General features: G+C 47.0%; 1 protein-coding gene across 1 annotated transcript in view; it reads right to left on the reverse strand.

The window, feature by feature from the left end:
- Positions 1 to 1,079: 1,079 nt before the first annotated feature.
- The window catches only part of LOC149449999 (prominin-1-A-like), a 202,331-nt gene continuing 180,548 nt past the window's right edge, over positions 1,080 to 22,862 (reverse strand). Inside the window, exons 18-25 of the mRNA XM_089692505.1 lie at positions 21,941 to 22,045; positions 18,919 to 18,972; positions 14,443 to 14,523; positions 12,274 to 12,342; positions 8,966 to 9,055; positions 4,775 to 4,887; positions 2,889 to 2,912; positions 1,080 to 1,621 (exon numbers count right to left, since the gene is read on the reverse strand). Coding sequence (XP_089548631.1) covers positions 1,570 to 1,621; positions 2,889 to 2,912; positions 4,775 to 4,887; positions 8,966 to 9,055; positions 12,274 to 12,342; positions 14,443 to 14,523; positions 18,919 to 18,972; positions 21,941 to 22,045 — 588 coding nt within the window. The 3' untranslated portion in view covers positions 1,080 to 1,569. The remainder of the gene's footprint in view (positions 1,622 to 2,888; positions 2,913 to 4,774; positions 4,888 to 8,965; positions 9,056 to 12,273; positions 12,343 to 14,442; positions 14,524 to 18,918; positions 18,973 to 21,940; positions 22,046 to 22,862) is intronic.

The following is a 22,862-nucleotide window of genomic DNA, read 5'->3' on the forward strand; positions in this document are numbered from 1 at the left end:
CCCTTACTGCATCCATCCTACGGTAACTCATTGTGAATCCAGCCTTAGCATCCACTTCATGGTCCCCCACTGTGAATCCAGCCTCAGCAACCACCCCATGGTCCCTCACTGCCATGTAAATCCAGTCTTAGCATCCACTTCATGGTTCCTCACTGCCATATGATTCCAGCCTCAGCATCCACGCAAGGGTCCCTTACTGCTGGGTGAATCCAGCCTTAGCTTCCACTTCGTGGTCCCTCATTGCTGGGTGAATTCAGCCTCAGCATCCATCCTACGGTCCCTCACTGTGAATCCAGCCTCAGCAACCACACCATGGCTCTTCAGTGCTGTCTCAACATTCATCCCATGGTCCCTCACTGCCATGTAAATCCACTCTTAGCATCCAGCCCATGGTTCACATATGCCATGTAATTCCAGCCTCAGCATCCACCCCACGGTCCCTCTTTATCAGGTGAATCCAGCCTCAGCAACCACCCCATGGCTCTTCAGTGCTGTGTGAACCCAGTCTCAACATTCACCCCGCAGTTGCTCACTGCCAGGTGAATCCAGCCTCAGCATTCATCCTACGGTCCCTCACTGTGAATCCAGCCTCAGCATCCATCCTACGGTCCCTCACTGTGACTCCAGCCTCAGCATCCATCCTACGGTCCCTCACTGTGACTCCAGCCTCAGCATCCATCCTACGGTCCCTCACTGTGACTCCAGCCTCAGCATCCATCCTACGGTCCCTCACTGTGACTCCAGCCTCAGCATCCATCCTACGGTCCCTCACTGTGACTCCAGCCTCAGCATCCATCCTACGGTCCCTCACTGTGACTCCAGCCTCAGCATCCATCCTACGGTCCCTCACTGTGAATGCAGCCTCAGCATCCATCCTACGGTCCCTCACTGTGACTCCAGCCTCAGCATCCATCCTACGGTCCCTCACTGTGAATGCAGCCTCAGCAACCACCCCATGGTCCCTCACTGTCCTGTTTTATATATAGTCTCGGCCCATGAAACAGAAGACATCATACAGAGCGCTCTTCAGAAACCTCCTTATTCTAATAACTATTACCTAAAAAGAAAAAAAATAAAACTTTCTCCACTTTAAATTTTTATGTTTAGAAAAATATCAGATTAAAAAAAAAAAATATTGATAAACATTTTCCATGAAATGTATAAAAATAGAAATGCCAGTCACAATCCAACGTGGTTTCCTAAGTGCCGCCCGGACCCGCCCGGACCCGCCATCAGCAGCCGGGGTCATTTGGTGGGTCCGGCGGCCGACTCGCTAGAGATTCTGTTCATCTAATCTTCACACACAGGAAGGAAGGAAGACCCGTCACCTTGAAATAAAGTTCCCTCAAAGTTTTCTGTTGGCTCTCAGGTTGGCTTTGCCCGTCCAGACCCCGTCGCAGCCAGTAGATCCGTGAAAATAGACCGGGAAATAAATAGACCGAATCTGCAATAAATAGTCACACTAAACAACGTTCCGCTTGTCTCAGCGTGCGTCACGCACAAGATGGAGGCTGGAATCCGCGGTAAAGGTGGTCATTGGAGGTCTTGATGGTCTCAGCGCTGCCCCCTTCACGACTTTGTAGTTACTCGAGGGATGAGGAATTGCTGGGAAGTCGATGTCCTGCAAAGAGGGGAAAAACATCAATTATTCGGCTGAAAGAAGAAGAAATGATAATCAGAGCAAATACTGGCACCAAGTCCGGAACAGTCTGGTGGTGGGTGGCGATGGTTGGGGTGACTTTAACTGGGGGGTCCGTATGGCACTAAGGGCAAGCTCCAAACAGTACTGTAGCAGACTCTGTGTTAATGAGAGAAGGAGAAGATGGAACGCACGCAGGAGCGCAACGTCGGCGTGATGACGTCAGTGGACCAAAATGCAATGCGATGCGTTTCGGAGCATGCGCTGGCCTGAAGTGGCGGAAGGGCGCTCCTTTGTCAAGCAGCTCGACAAAGGAGCGCGCTTCCGCCACTTCGGGCCAGCGCATGCTCTGAAATGTGTCAAGCAGCTCGACAAAGGAGCGCGCTTCCGCTACTTCGGGCCAGCGCATGCTCCGTGACGCATCAAGCAGCTCGACAAAGGAGCGCGCTTCCGCCACTTCGGGCCAGCGCATGCTCCGTGACGCATCAAGCAGCTCGACAAAGGAGCGCGCTTCCGCCACTTCGGGCCAGCGCATGCTGCGAGACGCATCAAGCAGCTCGACAAAGGAGCGCGATTCCGCTACTTCGGGCCAGCGCATGCTCCGAGACGTGTCAAGCAGCTCAACAAAGGAGCGCGCTAACGCCACTTCGGGCCAGCGCATGCTCTGAAATGCTTCACGTTGCATCTTGGTCCACTGACGTCATCACGCCCATGCCGACGTTGCGCTCCAGCGTGCATTCCATCTGGCATTGAGGAGTACGTGCACACCAGCTGGCTGCACAGCTGTCTCCCTCCAGCCACCACGCTGCTCCAGCGGGACGCTGCACTTAGAGGTGCTTCTTCTTTTCTCATCAATTATTCAGTTTTTCTCACCTATCCCTAAAAAGAACCCCGCCGAATACATCTGAACCGAGAATATAACACCCTCATCCTTATTTAGCCAGTGAAGTCCTGCATCCTGGTCCCCAGTCACTTGCGTACTGATGCAAATATCAGAATGGGAGGGCGTAGCCCACCCCAGCACCCCCCTAGATCCAGTCATGGTGTCAGCTGCAGGGCTACAAGATCCTGCATGACCTGCCCGATCCCCGGCTGACCGTTGTCACTGCTGGCTCGCAGGGCATGCTGGGAATTGTAGTTGAACAAAACCAGAATCTCTAGCAGTAGCCCCTCCCCCTCCCATGTCTGCTCAGTCCTGTCACCGCGGGAAGGAAGAGAACAATGGCGGACTATCGCTGAGAAAACTTACATTTCCAGATGGTCATTCGGGGCGCTGAAAGAGAAGAAAGAAAGACGTCATTACGCCGCTCGGGACCAACTCAGAAAGCAAAGTCTTGGTTTGTGATTCTCATAATGCGGTCAGTAAAGAATACATGTGTGTAGTGCGAGGAGCATGCTGACAGGAGGAGAGAGCAGAGTGACAGGGATGAACTCATACGTCTACCGCTTCTCTTTCACTGTCCAATCACAGGCTGGGGGGAGGGACAAGACCTGTAAGCGTCATTATACTGCAGCACAGGAGAAAAAAAATTGCATCTCCTCTGCCACACAAGCCTTAAGTTGTCATGCGATTTGAGCACTCAAGTTGCACTCTATTGTCATCAATGGAACCGTCAGAGTCGCCCCGATTTTGGCAGTAGTTCCTGCACTATTTTCCTCGATTTCAGGTGCGACTAGCATTGACAGCAGCGCACGAAGTCGCACAGAGGCACATGAAATGATCCGTCGCTTTGAAATCGTGCTACGTCAAGTGAAGGAGAACAATTCAATGTCGCATTCAGTGTGAACCCGGGCTGACCCTGACATGCCACTCTAGACACAGAAAGGTTCCTGCGCTACTTTGATGCAACTTCAATGCTCCTCGAGTACCAGAGAGTGTAAAGTCGCATCAAAGTTGAACAACATGAACAGAACTGTCATACTTTCCTATTAGCCCCCCCCCAAAAAAAATGCAAAGCACGCCGTATTGTGCGACTATGGACAAGTCGCATCAAAATCGCATCAAAGTTGCACTACACGAACAGAATACTTTCCTACTAGCCAAATAAAAAAGCGAAACGCGTCAAAAACACAACGCGTGTTCAAAAATGCAAAGCGCGCCGTTTTGTGCGACTATGGACACATTAAGGTTCCTGCACTACTTTAATGCGACTTCGATGCTCCTCGAGCACCAGGGAATGTAAAGTCGCATCAAAGTCGCGCTACATGAACAGAACACTTTCCTACAAGCCAAATAAAAAAAGTGAAACGCGCCAAAAGCACAACGCGTGTTCAAAAATGCAAAGCGCATCGCAAAACGTGCTGGAAAAACGCATTGACCGAAAACCTACATAGATGTGAACCGGAGCTCAATCTCAGACCCGGATGGACAGGAGTAGCAGCTTCCATCTGTGTATGGTGTGTGGTGATTGGTCAGGAGTCTGGCTCAGGCGATTGGTCGGGAGTCATCCTCAGGCGATTGGTCGGGGGTCATCCTCAGGCGATTGGTCGGGGGTCATCCTCAGGCGATTGGTCGGGGGTCATCCTCAGGCGATTGGTCGGGGGTCATCCTCAGGCGATTGGTCGGGGGTCATCCTCAGGTGATTGGTCGGGGGTCATCCTAAGACAATTGGTCGGGAGTCTGGCTAAGGCGATTGGTCGGGAATCTGGTTTAGGCGATTGGTCGGGAGTCTGGCTCAGGCGATTGGTCGGGAGTCTGGCTAAGGCGATTGGTCGGGAGTCTGGCTCAGGCGATTGGTCGGGGGTCATCCTCAGGCGATTGGTCGGGAGTCTGGCTCAGGCGATTGGTCGGGAGTCTGGCTAAGGCGATTGGTCGGGAGTCTGGCTAAGGCGATTGGTCGGGAGTCTGGCTAAGGCGATTGGTCGGGAATCTGGTTTAGGCGATTGGTCGGGGGTCATCCTCAGGCAATTGGTCGAGAGTCTGGCTCAGGCGATTGGTCGGGAGTCTGGCTCAGGCGATTGGTCGGGAGTCGTCCTCAGGCGATTGGTCGGGAGTCTGGCTCAGGCGATTGGTCGGGAGTCGTCCTCAGGCGATTGGTCGGGAGTCGTCCTCAGGCGATTGGTCGGGAGTCTGGCTCAGGTGATTGGTCGGGAGTCTGGCTCAGGTGATTGATGGATGTCGGTGGAGAATCTTACTCGTAGACGTCGGAGGTTTTCATCCTGCGGTAGTATTTGGCCAACTTCACAGACAGGATGATGCTGGGGATGAAGAAGATGGTGCACCAGCCGAGGCTGAACCAATACGCGTTCTGGAATCGAGAGAACATCCACAGATGAAGAGACCACATTTTATGCCATGTTTTGTTTACAAGTTTAATTCCGTATTTTTTTTTTTGCTAGAAAATGACTTCTAACCCCCAAATATTATATATTTTTTAATTTAGCAAAGACCCCAGAGAATGAAACGGCGATCGTTGAAAACTTTTTTTTTTCGGCTGTTTATTTTTATTTTTTTTCTAAAAATACACTTAAATGAATAAAAAAATTTTTTTTTTATATAAATATAATATATATAAATAATATAATTATATAAATAAAAAAAAACAAAACACAATATATGCCGCAAGTTTTTATATATCGACTGCATGTCGAAATGTGTTTTTTATATATTATAAAATATATGAAAAATATTTTTACAAATATATATTTTTTAAATATATTCTTCAGATTTTTTTAACATATAAAAAAGTCAATTTAGAATATCGTATATATTCACATATATTTGTAAATGCATTAAAAAAATGGAGATATGTATTTTTAAAGACATACAGTATATTTGGAAATGTATTTTTAAAAATATTTTTCATATATTTTGTAATAAAAATGTATTTCAACATACAGTGTATATATATATATATTTATTGAAATATATTGAATGCGGCCAAAATTGTAGTATTTCAAATATATGTCAAATATATTTTTCTTCCATGTGGGGGGGGGGGGATTCTTTACTCACGTATGCGTTCACTTCAGCGTGCGAGCACGGAGGGATGGGGAGCACTTTAATTTTTTTTTCTTATTTATTTTATTTTTACACAGTCCCTTTTATTTTTTTTCTATCACTTTTATTCCTATTACAAGGAACGTAAACATCCCTTGTAACAGAAATAAGCGTGACAGATCCTCTTTAAAGCAGAGATCTGTGATCAAAAAAGACCCCAAATCTCTCCTTTACCATCAAGCGCAAACGATCGAAAAAACTTTTTTTTAACCTTTTGCTTTAAAAAAGAAAAAAAAAAATATTTACATCTGTCCCGGAACCGGAAGTGACGTCATGACGTCACTCTGGTCCTCCAACACCATGGAAGCGATCAGAGTCTGTAGATCACGGGTGTCAAACTGGTGGCCCCTCCAGCTGTTGCCAAACCACAAGTCCCATGAGGCATTGCAAGAGTGACAGTTACAAGCATGACTCCCACAGGCAGAGGCATGATGGGACTTGTAGTTTGGGGACAGCCGGAGGGCCGCCAGTTTGATACCCGTGCCGTAGAGTCTCTCATCGCCTCTGTGAGCAGCCGGCTGTACCATCGGATTGTTTCTTGGGAGCACCATTTTTAATGGTGTGCCTGAGAAACACCTGCGATCAGCGGGAGGGGGAGGGGCTGTACGAAGCGGAAGCCTATCAGCAACGATTCAGAGCCAGGACCTGCTGATCAGCTATGTCCAATCACAGCCCAGAGCCCTGCGGTCATCAAGTGGTTAATACAGGTATAGAGCGCCAACAATATACTAAGCGCTTTCCATACTACACATCATTCCCATAAGTCCCTCCCCCGAGGAGCTTCCAATCTGAGTTCCCTATCTCATACACATAATGAGGAGCCAATCACTTACCTGCGTGTCTATGGAGCGTGGAAGGAAACCTATGCAAACTCCATGCAGGTAGTGCCCTGGGCCAAATCCCAGCCAAACACCCCATTGCTGCCAGGCAGGAGTGCTAACCACTGAGCCACTCAAATCAAACAGACTATTCTCTCTCCAGGTTCAACTTTTTTTTTTTTCATGCAGAACAGGAAAATGCTTCATTATGGCCATGAGATGACGCTGATGATCACAAAAAATAAAGACTCATTTCCTAGGATCATCAGCACCAGCTAGTGGTCATAGTGCAGTATTTTCCTGATTCACACTGTAATAAATATTCGACCTGGAGAGAAAGCAGCCCATGAATATTTGCACAGGATGAGTGTACATGCAGCTCCACAGAGGAGTAGCTCTCCACATGTTTTATAAATACGCCCCACGTGTCTGTGTGCCTGTGTGGGGGGGGGCATCGGACTGTTAGTTTGTTGGGGTCAGGGATTGATGAGTGGGATGAGGGTCCGAGGGTCGATGTCATGTGATCATTTACACGTCGTTTTTGTTTACGACAACAAAGTCCGCGCAGCTGACCGGCGGATTAAATGGTCTGTTAAATGCAAAGTGCCAGGATGAACTGGACTGTAACGGGACACATTCCGACCTCGGACCCTCAGCCCCCCCCCCCCCCCGGGGCCACACACCCCTTCGTTCCTGACCCCAGATCAACAAAACAGGAAGTTGTCCCATCATACAGAGAGGAATATATTTGGCAGATAGATTCTGACCGGCATGCAAGGCTGAGGAAACGTCTACAGAGACCCGTCATGTCCAGCATTGGAGTCACTTAAAGGAATAGTCCAACGTGGGTGTATTTATGTTTTGCACACATTGGACTATTCCTTTAAGTAACTCCTTGTAACACTTTGTATCTCTATCTCCCGTCTGATCGATGTTTATAAACAATGTTACTTTGTATCTCTATCTCCGGTCTGATCGATGTTTATAAACAATGTTACTTTGTATCTCTGTCCCCCGTCTGATCGATGTTTATAAACAATGTTACTTTGTATCTCTCCATCTCTCGTCTGATCGATGTTTATAAACAATGTTACTTTGTATCTCTGTCCCCCGTCTGATCGATGTTTATAAACAATGTTACTTTGTATCTCTCTATCTCCCGTCTGATCGATGTTTATAAACAATGTTACTTTGTATCTCTCCATCTCCCGTCTGATCGATGTTTATAAACAATGTTACTTTGTATCTCTATCTCCCGTCTGATCGATGTTTATAAACAATGTTACTTTGTATCTCTATCTCCCGTCTGATCGATGTTTATAAACAATGTTACTTTGTATCTCTCCATCTCCCGTCTGATCGATGTTTATAAACAATGTTACTTTGTATCTCTATCTCCCGTCTGATCGATGTTTATAAACAATGTTACTTTGTATCTCTATCTCCCGTCTGATCGATGTTTATAAACAATGTTACTTTGTATCTCTGTCCCCCGTCTGATCGATGTTTATAAACAATGTTACTTTGTATCTCTATCTCCCGTCTGATCGATGTTTATAAACAATGTTACTTTGTATCTCTCCATCTCTCGTCTGATCGATGTTTATAAACGATGTTACTTTGTATCTCTGTCCCCCGTCTGATCGATGTTTATAAACAATGTTACTTTGTATCTCTATCTCCCGTCTGATCGATGTTTATAAACAATGTTACTTTGTATCTCTATCTCCCGTCTGATCGATGTTTATAAACAATGTTACTTTGTATCTCTCCATCTCTCGTCTGACCGATGTTTATAAACAATGTTACTTTGTATCTCTATCTCCCGTCTGATCGATGTTTATAAACAATGTTACTTTGTATCTCTATCTCCCGTCTGATCGATGTTTATAAACAATGTTACTTTGTATCTCTCCATCTCTCGTCTGATCGATGTTTATAAACGATGTTACTTTGTATCTCTGTCCCCCGTCTGATCGATGTTTATAAACAATGTTACTTTGTATCTCTCTATCTCCCGTCTGATCGATGTTTATAAACAATGTTACTTTGTATCTCTATCTCCCGTCTGATCGATGTTTATAAACAATGTTACTTTATCTCTATCTCCAGAAGGATGGCGCCATCTTTGTTCAGGCATCATCCAGGGTCACCCTTTATTTCCAGAACTGAGATTGACTCAGAAATGACACCATCATGTAAATCCCGGTGCCTGTGCACTTCTTGGCTTTGTTCCCAAATGTTTGACCCAGGTCAAAGCCTCTCACCTTGTGACTTGCTGCAATGAGCAGTCTGATCGCTGGGGGAGGGAAGGCTGAGGAAATGACTCCTCCTCCTTCTACAAAGTTACGATGTACAGTCTGATCAGTGGGGGAGGGGAGACTGAGGAAACGCCTCCTCCTCCTTCTACAAAGTTACAATGTACAGTGTGATCGCCGGGGGAGGGGAGACTGAGGAAATGCCTCCTCCTCCTTCTACAAAGTTACAGTTTCATGTTTCTGTACTTACAAAGGAGTCCACGATGTCCTGACAGACGAGGATTTCCGCCGAGTCCAGAGCGCTGGCGACAGGCTTGCACCGGGCGAGTTGGGTGGTCAGCTGTAGAGGAAGCAGCACAAATGTGATTTCAGATCCGAGAATGAAACAGAAACAACGTATCTATACACATTTCATTGATTCCCAACACACATCTCTGGCTCCCCTATTGGTCGCCTCGGAGGGTGCGAAGCTCCAGGTCACAGTTGCTGGCGAGGCTCATGTAAGATCCTCCCTCCTGCTTGTCGGACTCACCTTTACATCACAATTGGATTTTTCACACACCCTCTGAGCCGGGTGATGGCGGTCTATTCCCCTGGAAGTGTGGAGCCTCTAGTGGCGGAGCAGTGACTGCGCAGGACAACTCCGGATGGAAGGTTAATATTGCAGCAAAGTCGCTTTTTTTAATTTTAAAGGTTTTTCCATTTCTTAATACAAAAATGTAAAAAAAGGTTTTAACCACTAAAAGTCCAGAAGGGCAGTGCAGGGGCGGGTTGCCGTTCATAAACGACGCCCGCATTTTCAGCCTGGGAGCGCGCGGAACTGCGATCTGGTGCCTGCTGTTTCCGACCGCTGTACAGGACCTCTGTGTGAGGTCCCCATCATGTGATCACTGATTGGCCAATCAGTGATCACATGCAAAGTTGTAAGCAAGATGCTACTTCTGACATCATTGCTTACTACGTGTGAAATCTGTGAATGATCACAGAGATCACATGGTACAGGGCTATTCACAACAGCCTTGTACCATGTGACAAGCTGTGACCAATCACAGCTCACACAGTATTTCTCAATGACTGCAAGAATGCAGCCAGAGAGAAGGAGAAATTATTTCTTTTACAGCCTTTATGGGTATAAAAGCAATCAGTGTAAAAAAAAAAAAAAAAAAAAGATCTTCATCACTCCCCCCCCCCCCCCCAAGTAGTACAGTGTCACCATGGTGACACTGTACTGCTAGGGTGACAGTATGTAAAAAAAAAAAAAATAGTAATATAAAAAAATAAAATGAAAATGTAAAACATTTTTTTTTTAATTATAATTTTTGGTTATAAACTAATTTGGGTTATTTTTTTTTTTACTAAAAAGATAATTGAATAAATTTTGGCCCGTGCCTGCGTGGGTTTCCTCCAGGTACTCTGGTTTCCTCCCACACTCCAAAGACATGCTGGGAGGTTATTGGCTCCTGTCTATATTGGCCCTAGTATGTATATGTATGAATGGGCGTTAGGGACCTTAGATTGTACACTCCTCGGGGGCGGAGACTGATGTGAATGTACAATATATATGTAAAGCGCGGCGTAAATTGATGGCGCTATATAAGTACCTGAAATAAATAAAAAATAAATAAATAAATTCAAAGAAAACCAGCGCCATCTAATGGCCATATTAGTGTACTGCGCCCAGCTGTATGATGTACAACATGAGACATTGGAGAACTACTGACACCTAATGGCCACATTTATGTACTACACTAAGCATAATGTGTAATATGTAAAAGAGAACAAAAATCTGTTTGTAATTTATCAACATACACGCTACATTGTTCTTTGTTAGGAGATCAGGTTGTTGCTGGCTATTTAACTATTCAGTTAGGAATAAATGGCTCCATAATATTAAGCTGTCTCTGTACCAGGGGTGGACTGATCATTCGAGCACTCAGGCACTGCCCGAGGGCCCGGGGTCAGTAGGAGGCCCCATGAAATGCCCCTGGTACCTTTTATAGGCTTTTTTGGGTGTGCTTTGAGTGTGGGCAAGGATGCAGGGGCCCCATGATCCCCTATTGCCCGGGGGCCCCATGAGTTGTCAGTCCGCCCCTGCTCTGTACCATAAATCTGTGGTTCTGGATGTGCATCTGGGCCAGTGGTAGTACCTTTCACCTATTTTTGGACGTATTTACTGTGCTAAACATTGTCCAGTTGATTCCTTTATGCAGGCCATACACGGGTCGAATTCCGAATGAATTTTCTTCAGAAAATCGGAACTTTGTGACATTTTGTAACCCGATGGCGCCACCGTTGATTTCGAAATTCTCTCAACCAAGCCTTTCATTTCACCTCCTGTTGCTACAGAAAAAAAATTTCATGGCCCAGAATTTTCTTTTCTTTCCAGGTCACAGTTCTAAAGAAGTGCAGGGACTTCCCTGCGTGTCCCAGGGCACGGGAGTCCGTTCAAATGAGTGGTGGTGGGGGGAAGGGGGGGGGGGTAGTAGCTAGTTAGCCACTTTAATTGCTGTTACGTGAGAGCCGACCCCCAAATCTAAAAAAACAGTAATAGGGTGATGCCTGCAGCTGTAACCACCGAAAGTCAAGTGACGAACGAGATCAGCCTATAGCATGATGTCATAATGGATGAACGCAGTGGGGGTTATTTACTAAAACCGGCGACAACCAATCAGCTTCCGGGTTTTATTTTTAAAGCTTAACCACTTCCAGTCCGGACACTTTCCCCCACTTCCAGTCCGGACACTTTCCCCCCCTTCCAGTCCGGACACTTTCCCCCACTTCCAGTCCGGACACTTTCCCCCCCTTCCAGTCCGGACGCTTTCCCCCTCTTCCAGTCCGGACACTTTCACCCCCTTCCAGTCCGGACCCTTTTCCCCCCTTCCAGTCCAGACACTTTCCCCCCCTTCCAGTCCGGACACTTTTACCCCCTTCCAGTCCGGACCCTTTTCCCCCCTTCCAGTCCAGACACTTTCCCCCCCTTCCAGTCCGGACACTTTCACCCCCTTCCAGTCCGGACACTTTCACCCCCTTCCAGTCCGGACACTTTCACCCCCCTTCCAGTCCGGACACTTTCACCCCCTTCCAGTCCGGACACTTTCACCCCCCTTCCAGTCCGGACACTTTCACCCCCTTCCAGTCCGGACACTTTCATCCCCTTCCACAAGTGACATCTTGCTTACTACTTTGCATGTGATCACTGATTGGCCAATCAGTGATCACATGGTCAGGACCTCGTACAGAGGTCCCGTCCGACGATCGGTGTTCCACTGTGTTCAGAGGACACAGCGGGCACCAGATCGCGGTGCTGCATGCTCCCAGGGAGCGCGCACAAGCAGGGTGCGGGGAGGCCATTTATAAACGGCCACCCGATCCTGGACTGTCACCGTCCGGCGGTTTATACACAACGACCGGCCGAGAGGTGGTTAATGGAACAAGCTGAAGCTAGAAGCTGATTGGCCGCCATGCACGGCTGCACCAGAATCTGAGCACTTCGGTTTGAGATGACATAGGCTGGCCACCTTCTCTGTAAGCTGTATGTGAATTCCCGCCATCACTCACCATGGTCTTTGCCCAGGTAATGTAGGTATCAAAGTACCCCAAGATGGTATTCAGATAATTTAATGTCTCCTGTTGGGAAATGAGGAATACAGGGTCAGTCGGAGCATGAAAATACTTTTCAAAGGTAAAACAATAAATAAATATTTTAACAATTATATTTTTATAGAAGCCATATAGACTTAAAGAATAACTAAACGCATCAATTTACCGGTTTCCCAAACAGATCCATTCAAGGAATGCTGTGAATGATACTGCTGGCTGCTGGGAGGGTATATAGGTCCATTCTTTTTATTACAATAATAGCAGAGGAGGACCTATATACCCTCCCAGTAGCCAGTATCAGGTGGAGACTGATCACTAGAAACTAGCTGCTAGAAGACACCCACCTGCTGGTGGACACTGGAACTACAATCATCCGCCCAGGGAACCACAGTGCCACCAGCAGGTGTCCTCCAGCAGCCAGCAAATTTTAGTAATCAGTCTGTAACTGATAATGGCTGCTAGGAGGGTATATACAGTAGGTCCTTTCTTGTTTTTACAATAATAGCAGAGGAAGACCTATATACCCTCCCAGCAGCCAGCATCCGGCGGAGACTGATTACTAGAAACTGCAGGCTGATGAGTGACACCCACTGGTGGACACTGAAACTACAACCCTCCATTCAGGAAACAACAGGGCCACCAGTAGTTGTCTCACAGCAGCCTTTGGTAATCAATCTCCACCTGATGCTGGATGCTAGTAGGGTATATGGGTCCTGTCTTGTTATTACAATAATATCAGAGGAGGAGCTATACACCCTCCCAGCAGCCAGCATCTGGTGAGGACTGATTAATAGAAACTGCAGGCTGATGAGGGACACCCACTGGTGGACACTAGAACTACAACACTCTGTCCAGGAAACCATAGTACCACCAGCAGTTGTCTCACAGCAGCCAGCAGTTTCTAGTAATCAATCTCCACCCGATGCTGGATGCTAGTAGGGTATATAGGTCCTCCCTTGATATAACAATAACAGCAGAGGAGAACCTATATACTCTCCCAGCAGCCAGCATCAGGTGGAGACTGATTACTAGAAACTGCTGGCTGATGGGAGACACCCACTGGTGGACACTAGATAATAGCAGAGGAGGACCTATATACTCTCCCAGCAGCCAGCATCCTGTGAAGACTGATTACTAGAAACTGCAGGCTGATCGGAGAAACCCACTTGTGGACACTAGAACTACAACGCTCTGTCCAGGAAACCATAGTACCACCAGCAGTTGTCTCACAGCAGCCAGCAGCTTTTAGTAATCAATCTCCACCCGATGCTGGATGCTAATAGGGTATATAAGTCCTTTCTTGTTATTACAATGATATCAGAGGAGGACCTATATACCCTCCCAGCAGCCAGCATCAAGTGGAGACTGATTACTAGAAATTGCTGGCTGATGGGAGACATTCATTGGAGGACACTGAAACTACAACCTACCACTCTGGGAAGCACAGCGCCACCTGCAGGTAATTTGGGTCCTGACTATCTCTGAGATTGAACACAGATAGGTATATAGGTCCTTTTTGTTAAAATAATAACAGAGGAGGACCTATATATCCTCCCAGCAGCCAGTATCAGGTGTAAACTGATCACTAGAAACTGCTAGAAGACACCTGCTGGTGGACACTAGAACTACAATCATCCATCCAGGGAAATACAGTGCCACCAGCAGGTGTCCTCCAGCAGTCAGCAGATTTTAGTAATCAGTCTCTACCTGATGCTGGCTGCTGGGAGGGTATATAGGTCTTTCTCTGCTATATATCCTGCCAGCATCAGGTGGAGACTGGTTTCTAGAATCTGCTGTCTGCTGGGAGACACCTGCTGGTGGACACTGGAACTACAACCTTCCACTCTGAGAAGCACAGTGGCACCAGCAGGTGATTCAGGTCCTGACAAGCCCTAAGATTGAACGCAGACTAGGGAGACTCATACAGAACCTGTACACATGTAGATTAGCATGTCTATGCATACAGCTGCCGCCTGTCATTGATTTGTGAAGGCTGACTAGTGGCAACTATACACTGCACCAATCACTGCCAGCAGAGGGGAAATGCCCATATTGTATACATTGCGGCCATTTGTAACGATCTGCATGGTCTTCTATCCGTCCGCCCCTCCCCCCAGAAATACTTACATTCTTCACTATTGAAACCACTTTAGTGTCCATGTAGGTCTGCGCGGCATTAATATCTGCGAGAGTCTTATTCAGGGTGGCCTGTATGTGAGATAGAAAAAAAGACACAAAATGTGAGAGTTCCTGCATATATAATGAGCACAAATATATTGTCATAGTGCCCCTCCCCCCTTCCGTCATGGCAAATTTAATGGAGTTGACAGGCGGTACTGCCCTGTAGAAGGGTTGTGTGTGTCTGTGTATTGCAGTAATTCACGCAATTCGGCACACATTCCTGCAATCAGGGCCGGTGCTTCCGCTAGGCAGACGCCTAGGGTGCATTGCCACCTAGGGGCACCTGGGCGCAGCACAGGCCGTCACTCTCTCTGTGTGGCCTATGGACCTCTTGTATGAATTCTTCATTTTTCTGCAGAATCCCCTTTCCTTATACACAGGGAAAGATGGTATCTTCCACACACATGACATATGTCCACACACATGACCATTTAGTACATATCTACGCACATGACAGTATTCCGTGTAGCAGTGAAGTGTCGTCTCCCCCTGGGATGGGAATTGAGGACATTCGCCCAGGACCCCGGGCGGTCAGTAGTCTCTGATTGGAGGATTGGTCTGTACACACACTGGCACACACGATCCTCTGGCTAGTGCCCAGCGCTGGCTCCTCCTTCTTCTAGGCAGGGGTGTTTTTTGGTTGCAGGGTTAACCCTATGTGAGTAGGATGATTAGGGCCCAATGTGTATAAGAGGGAAGCGGTGTAGTACTGGCTCCTCACTGAGAGCCACAGCTGAACTCCGCACCCCGGCAGGAGCCATCAGAGGTGAGCCGAGCCTAGGAGGATGGCAGGTCATGAAAGTGAAGGGAGGAGGGGGGGGGGGTCGGACAATTGTCGGGGTGAGGGAAGCGGATGCTGATTGATCGTGTGGAATACCACCACATCATGAATGATTCTTCAGCTGAGAGGAGGAAGAAAGGACAAAGGAAGATGCCGGGTGTCTGTAGCCAGTGTAGCAGCTGAGCTCCTTCTAGTGTTCCTCTCAGACTCAGTCCCTTACTGCAAAGCGGCTGCTGATCACTGTGAATTTTTGTAACTCTGTCTTTTTTTTTTGTTTCTCTGTCTGATTGGTTAATATAGTTACTTTATATCTGGTCAATATATATTTTGTCTTTAATATTGGTGCTGGAGGCATCTTATGACAATTATTTTTGCAAATTAAAAGAAATTTAGCCATTTCATTGATTTAATATTCTCTACTGTTTTCCTTTTCTTTTTTTTTGGGGGGGGGGGGGCGCAAGTAGCTGGTCTTGTCTAGCACCAGCCTTGCCTGCAATACACAAAAGTGCACCCAGCGAAGAGGGAATGAATTCACATTCAAAGAGGTCCCAGGGCTAAAATATGCTGAGTTCTAAATCTCTATCTAAATCTCCCCCCTCAGAGTCCCCCTTTACATCAGGTGTTCCCATCAGAGTGCCCCCTTACATCAGGTGTCCCAGTCAGAGTGCCCCCTTACATCAGGTGTCCCAGTCAGAGTGCCCCTTACATCAGGTGTCCCCATCAGAGTGCCCCTTACATCAGGTGTCCCCATCAGAGTGCCCCCTTACATCAGGTGTCTCAGTCAGAGTGCCCCTTACATCAGGTGTCCCCATCAGAGTGCCCCTTACATCAGGTGTCCCCATCAGAGTGCCCCTTACATCAGGTGTCTCAGTCAGAGTGCCCCTTACATCAGGTGTCCCAGTCAGAGTGCCCCCTTACATCAGGTGTCCCAGTTAGAGTGCCCCCTTACATCAGGTGTCCCAGTCAGGGTGCCCCCTTACATCAGGTGTCCCAATCAGAGTGCCCCCTTACATCAGGTGTCCCAGTTAGAGTGCCCCCTTACATCAGGTGTCCCAGTCAGGGTGCCCCCTTACATCAGGTGTCCCAGTCAGTGTGCCCCTTACATCAGGTGTCCCAGTCAGGGTGCCCCCTTACATCAGGTGTCCCAGTCAGAGTGCCCCCTTACATCAGGTGTCCCAAAGTTCCCCTTTACATCAGGTGTCCCCATCAGAGTCCTTCTTTACATCAGGTGTCCCAGTCAGAGTGCCCCCTTACATCAGGTGTCCCAAAGTTCCTCTTTACATCAGGTGTCCACATAAGAGTCCTCCTTTACATCAGGTGTCCCAGTCAGTGTGCCCCTTACATCAGGTGTCCCAATCAGAGTTCCCCTTTACATCAGGTGTCCCAGTCAGAGTGCCCCCTTACATCAGGTGCCCCACAGTTCCCCTTTACATCAGGTGTCCCCATCAGAGTCCTTCTTTACATCAGGTGTCCCAGTCAGAGTGCCCCCTTACATCAGGTGTCCCAGTCAGAGTGCCCCTTACATCAGGTGTCCCAGTCAGAGTGCCCCCTTACATCAGGTGCTCCAAAGTCCCCCTTTATATTAGGTGTCCCAATCACAGTCCCCATTTACATCAGGTGTCCCCATTTGAAAAAAATTTATAATTTTTTTTTTCATACTGTCGCCAGTCAGTGTCCCTGATCACCGCCACACCAGTTATATGATGACCCTGTACTGCACTGGTGACAGTATGTAAAAAAACAAAATAAAAAATTGGGAATTTCTTTTTATATTTCTTCATTTTCAAAAATTATGAGAAAAGAAAACTTACATAGTTACATAGTTAGTCTGGCTGAAAAAAGACAAAAGTCCATCCAGTGCAACCATAGAACTTACAACTTCAGAAATCTCACCATGCATCTTACTAAATACCTCAGACTGTCTACTTTCCAAAAAGGGGTCATTTGGGGGATATCTGTACTGTCCTGACATTTGGGGGATATCTGTACTGTTCTGACATTTGGGGGATATCTGTACTGTCCTGACATTTGGGGGATATCTGTACTGTCCTGACATTTGGGGAATATCTGTACTGTCCTGACATTTGGGGGATATCTGTACCGTCCTGACATTTGGGGGATATCTGTACTGTTCTGACATTTGGGGGATATCTGTACCGTCCTGACATTTGGGGGATATCTGTACCGTCCTGACATTTGGGGGATATCTGTACCGTCCTGACATTTGGGGGGATATCTGTACCGTCCTGACATTTGGGGGATATCTGTACCGTCCTTACATTTGGGGGATATCTGTACTGTCCTGACATTTGGGGGATATCTGTACTGTCCTGACATTTGGGGGATATCTGTACTGTTCTGACATTTGGTGGATATCTGTCCTGTTCTGACATTTGGGGGATATCTGTACTGTGCTGACATTTGGGGGATATCTGTCCTGTCCTGACATTTGGGGGATATCTGTACTGTCTTGACATTTGGGGGATATCTGTCCTGTCCTGACATTTGGGGGATATCTGTACTGTCCTGGCATTTGGGGGATATCAGTACTGTCCTGGCATTTGGGGGATATCAGTACTGTCCTGACATTTGGGGGATATTAGTACTGTCCTGGCATTTGGGGGATATCAGTACTGTCCTGACATTTGGGGGATATCAGTACTGTCCTGACATTTGGGGGATATTAGTACTGTCCTGGCATTTGGGGGGATATCTGTACTGTCCTGGCATTTGGGGGATATCAGTACTGTCCTGGCATTTGGGGGATATCTGTACTGTCCTGGCATTTGGGGGATATCTGTACTGTCCTGACATTTGGGGGATATCTGTACTGTTCTGACATTTGGGGGATATCTGTACTGTTCTGACATTTGGGGGATATCTGTCCTGTTCTGACATTTGGGGGATATCTGTACTGTGCTGACATTTGGGGGATATCTGTACTGTCCTGACATTTGGGGGATATCTGTCCTGTCCTGACATTTGGGGGATATCTGTACTGTCCTGACATTTGGGGGATATCTGTACTGTCCTGACATTTTAGGACCTCAAGAAATGAGATCAGTACGTCAGGATCGATCGATTTTCAGATATATACCAAAGTTTGTAACCTTCCTGCAGACTAAATAATAAACACTGATTTGAAATGTAGCAGTATACATTTTGGCCTAAATTCATGAAGAAGGAATATTTATTTGCAAAATTTTTAGAACAGAAACAAAGAAAAACACATTTTATTTCAATATTCACGACATTTTTTCATTTATTTCGAAAAAAAAAAGTGGTGAATAAATAGCACCGCGAAAATGATAAAAATGTAATATGGGTACAGTGTTGCATGACCGCGTAATTGTTATTCAAAGTGCGCTGAAAGCTGGAAACTGGCTTGGGCAGGAAGGGGTGCAAGTGGCCGGTATTGAAGTGGTTAAAAGCCTTTACAGGTTACAAAGGAGGTCTGGAGCTAAAATTATTTCCCTCGCTCTGGCATCCGCGGCGATACCTCACATGTGTGGTGCGATCGCCATTTACCTATGTATGAGGTACCTATGCATGCGTTCGCATTTTGCGCACGACAGCCATCAAACTAGCATTTTCAGGAATGGAAGTAACCTGGTCTCTCAGGAGGTACATGGCACACTTACCGGCAGCGTTGCGGTTGTGGTTTGCAGACCGACGATACTCTTATTAATACTTTTCTGGAAGATAAAAAGAGACGTTATTGATACAAAAATCTCTCTACAACCAGAAATATCCGAAGCAAGCCAGTCACTTTCCTCCCTACGGACAATAGGATGATATCTGTACAACATTCCAGGAATACCAACAGAGTTTTTTTTTTTTTTTTATTGAATTTTATTCTGAATACTATGGGACCCATTTATAGAACATTCCTTGCCTGAATGTCGGAAGCTAGTCGTGAAAGCTGAACAAAACGTCACCGTAATTTTCCCAAGCGATTAATACGAGTCGTCATCTCCATCTAGTGGCCAAAATGATGTACAGCCTTCTGAAATCACTCGGAAAAAAACTATACCGCATTTTGGTCAATTATTTATTTCAGGTACTTGTATAGCGCCGTTCATTTACGCCGCGCTTTACATATATATTGTACATTCACATCAGTCCCTAACCCTCAAGGGGTGTACAATCTAAGGTCCCTAACCCTCAAGGGGTGTACAATCTAAGGTCCCTAACCCTCAAGGGGTGTACAATCTAAGGTCCCTAACCCTCAAGGGGAGTACAATCTAAGGTCCCTAACCCTCAAGGGCAGTACAATCTAAGGTCCCCAACCCTCAAGGGGTGTACAATCTAAGGTCCCTAACCCTCAAGGGCAGTACAATCTAAGGTCCCCAACCCTCAAGGGGTGTACAATCTAAGGTCCCTAACCCTCAAGGGGTGTACAATCTAAGGTCCCTAACCCTCAAGAGGTGTACAATCTAAGGTCCCTAACCCTCAAGGGGTGTACAATCTAAGGTCCCTAACCCTCAAGGGGTGTACAATCTAAGGTCCCTAACCCTCAAGGGCAGTACAATCTAAGGTCCCTAACCCTCAAGGGCAGTACAATCTAAGGTCCCTAACCCTCAAGGGGTGTACAATCTAAGGTCCCTAACCCTCAAGGGGTGTACAATCTAAGGTCCCTAACCCTCAAGGGGCGTACAATCTAAGGTCCCTAACCCTCAAGGGGTGTACAATCTAAGGTCCCTAACCCTCAAGGGGAGTACAATCTAATGTCCCTAACCCTCAAGAGGCGTACAATCTAAGGTCCCAACTCTCAAGGGGCATACAATCTAAGGTCCCTAACCCTCAAGGGGCATACAATCTAAGGTCCCTAACCTTTAAGGGGTGTACAATCTAAGGTTCCTGACCCTCAAGGGGCGTATAACCTAAGGTCCCTAACCCTCAAGGGGCGTATAACCTAAGGTCCCTAACCCTCAAGGGGCAAGCAATCTAAGGTCCCTAACCCTCAAGGGGAGTACAATCTAAGGTCCCTAACCCTCAAGGGGTGTACAATCTAAGGTTCCTAACCCTCAAGGGGTGTACAATCTAAGGTCCCTAACCCTCAAGGGGTGTACAATCTAAGGTCCCTAACCCTCAAGGGGCGTACAGTCTAAGGTCCCTAACCCTCAAGGGGCGTGCAATCTAAGGTCCCTAACCCTCAAGGGGTGTACAATCTAAGGTCCCTAACCCTCAAGGGGCGTACAGTCTAAGGTCCCTAACCCTCAAGGGGCGTACAGCCTAAGGTCCCTAACCCTCAAGGGGTGTACAATCTAAGGTCCCTAACCCTCAAGGGGCGTACAGTCTAAGGTCCCTAACCCTCAAGGGGCGTACAGCCTAAGGTCCCTAACCCTCAAGGGGTGTACAATCTAAGGTCCCTAACCCTCAAGGGGCGTGCAATCTAAGGTCCCTAACCCTCAAGGGGTGTACAATCTAAGGTCCCTAACCCTCAAGGGGCGTACAGTCTAAGGTCCCTAACCCTCAAGGGGTGTACAATCTAAGGTCTCTAACCCTCAAGGGGTGTACAGTCTAAGGTCCCTAACCCTCAAGGGGCGTGCAATCTAAGGTCTCTAACCCTCAAGAGATGTACAATCTAAGGTCTCAACTTTCAAGGGGCGTACAATCTAAGGTTTCAACTTTCAAGGGGCATACAATCTAAGGTCCCTAACCCTCAAGGGGTGTACAATCTAAGGTCCCTAACCCTCAAGGGGTGTACAATCTAAGGTCCCTAACCTTCAAGGGGCGTACAATCTAAGGTCCCTAACCCTCAAGGGGCGTAAAATCTAAGGTCCCTAACCCTCAAGGGGCGTACAATCTAAGGTCCCTAACTGACATTCATACATACACATACTAGGGACAATTTAGACAGGAGCCAATTCACCTACCAGCATGTCTTTGGAGTGTGGGAGGAAACCGGAGTACCCGGAGGAAACACACGCAGGCACAGGGAGAACATGCAAAAAACTCCAGGCAGGTGGTGTCATGGTTGGGAATCGAACCAACGACCTGAGTACGGCCAGGCGGAAGTGCTAACTATTTAGCTACTGTACTGCCCAATAGATGGAGGTGATGGCACAGAAATGAATCTTCTATAAAAACGACGGCGACATTTTATTCAGACATTTTTTTGCTGCTGAATGTATTATAAATAAATACTATATAATATAAATCGACCTCTAAGGCTGCATTTGCACTTGAGCGTAGCAAATTTGAGCATTTTTATGGCGCGGTTTTGCGAGGGGCGCAGTTTGGCATGCTCTCCCTGGGCTCTAAATGACCTTGTCCCGGCACTGATACCAAGAATAGGTCTAGAAATTAAATGTTTAGAAGGAAAAAAACTAAATGATATGAAAATGAACTTATAACCCCCCCCCCCCCAGGAGCGGACTGACCATTCGAACACTCAGGCACTGCCCGGGGGCCCAGGGTCAGTAGGGGGCCCCATGAAATGCCCCTGGTACCTTTTATAGGCTTTTTTGGGTGTGCTTTGAGTGTGGGCATGGACACAGGGGCCCCATGATCCCTATTGCCCGGGGGCCCCATGAGTTGTCAGTCCGCCCCTGCCCCCCCCCATAACAGGCCCCTCCCCTACAAACAAGTTCCTTTGATGACCCAGAAATTCAGGAGAGTCCATGAAGAACCGTTATCGATACATTACGAAACACTTACCACTTGCGGGAGGAGATTGGCATCTATGGAGGCCTGGATAGTCAGTAGAGTGTCAGCTTCGCTGGTCAGTTCAGCTTTAGCCGAGTTGGAACTCGGAAGATTGTTCTGTTACACAAAAAGTCGATATTCAGTATCACAATACTACAATACACATTGACATCATAAAGGGACATTGAAGCTCCTAGTTGCCTTTAACCAGTTGCCATCCCCGCCCCCCCCCATAGCAGATTTGCATTTCTGGGTAGGGTACGTGCACGCCCAACCCGCACTGCCATTGGCGGCTACGGATGTCAATCAACGGAGATTCTCCACCGCCATGTGACACAATACAGATCTCTCTCCTGCCAGCAAGGACATGCTGCTTTGTATCTCTCCTAGTAAAACACACCCAGCACACAGTTAACCCTTTGATCGCCCCTCATGTTAACCCCTTCCTTCCCAGTGCCATTAGTACAGTGTCAGGGCTTTTTATTAGCGCTGATCACTGTATTGGTGTCACTGGGGATGTCAGTGACCGACTCCCCCACCCCAGTATCAGAATGTCCCGCTATAAGTCATTGATCGCCGCCATTACTAGTAAAAAAAAAAAAATCCCATTATCTATACCGCCATTTTTAAACGCTATGACTTTCACGTAAAACAATTAATTTGCACGTATTGGGATTTTTTTTTTTAGCGAAGACACGGAGCAGAATACATTTTGGCTGAAATTTATGAGGAAATTTGATTTTTTACATTTTTTTACTGGACGTGTTTAATAGCAAAAAGTCAAAAATATATAAATATTTTTTTAAATCGTCTTTTTTTTTGTTTATAGCACAAAAAATTAAAAAACGCACAGGCGATCAAATACCACCAAAAGAAAAACTCTATTTGTGGGAAGAAAGGACGTCAATTTAATTTGCGTGCAGTGTTGCATGAC

The sequence above is a fragment of the Staurois parvus genome, unplaced genomic scaffold (assembly GCF_062004578.1).
Source record: "Staurois parvus isolate SC_StPar_1 unplaced genomic scaffold, SC_StPar_1.0 ptg000587l, whole genome shotgun sequence".
NCBI lineage: Eukaryota > Metazoa > Chordata > Amphibia > Anura > Ranidae > Staurois > Staurois parvus.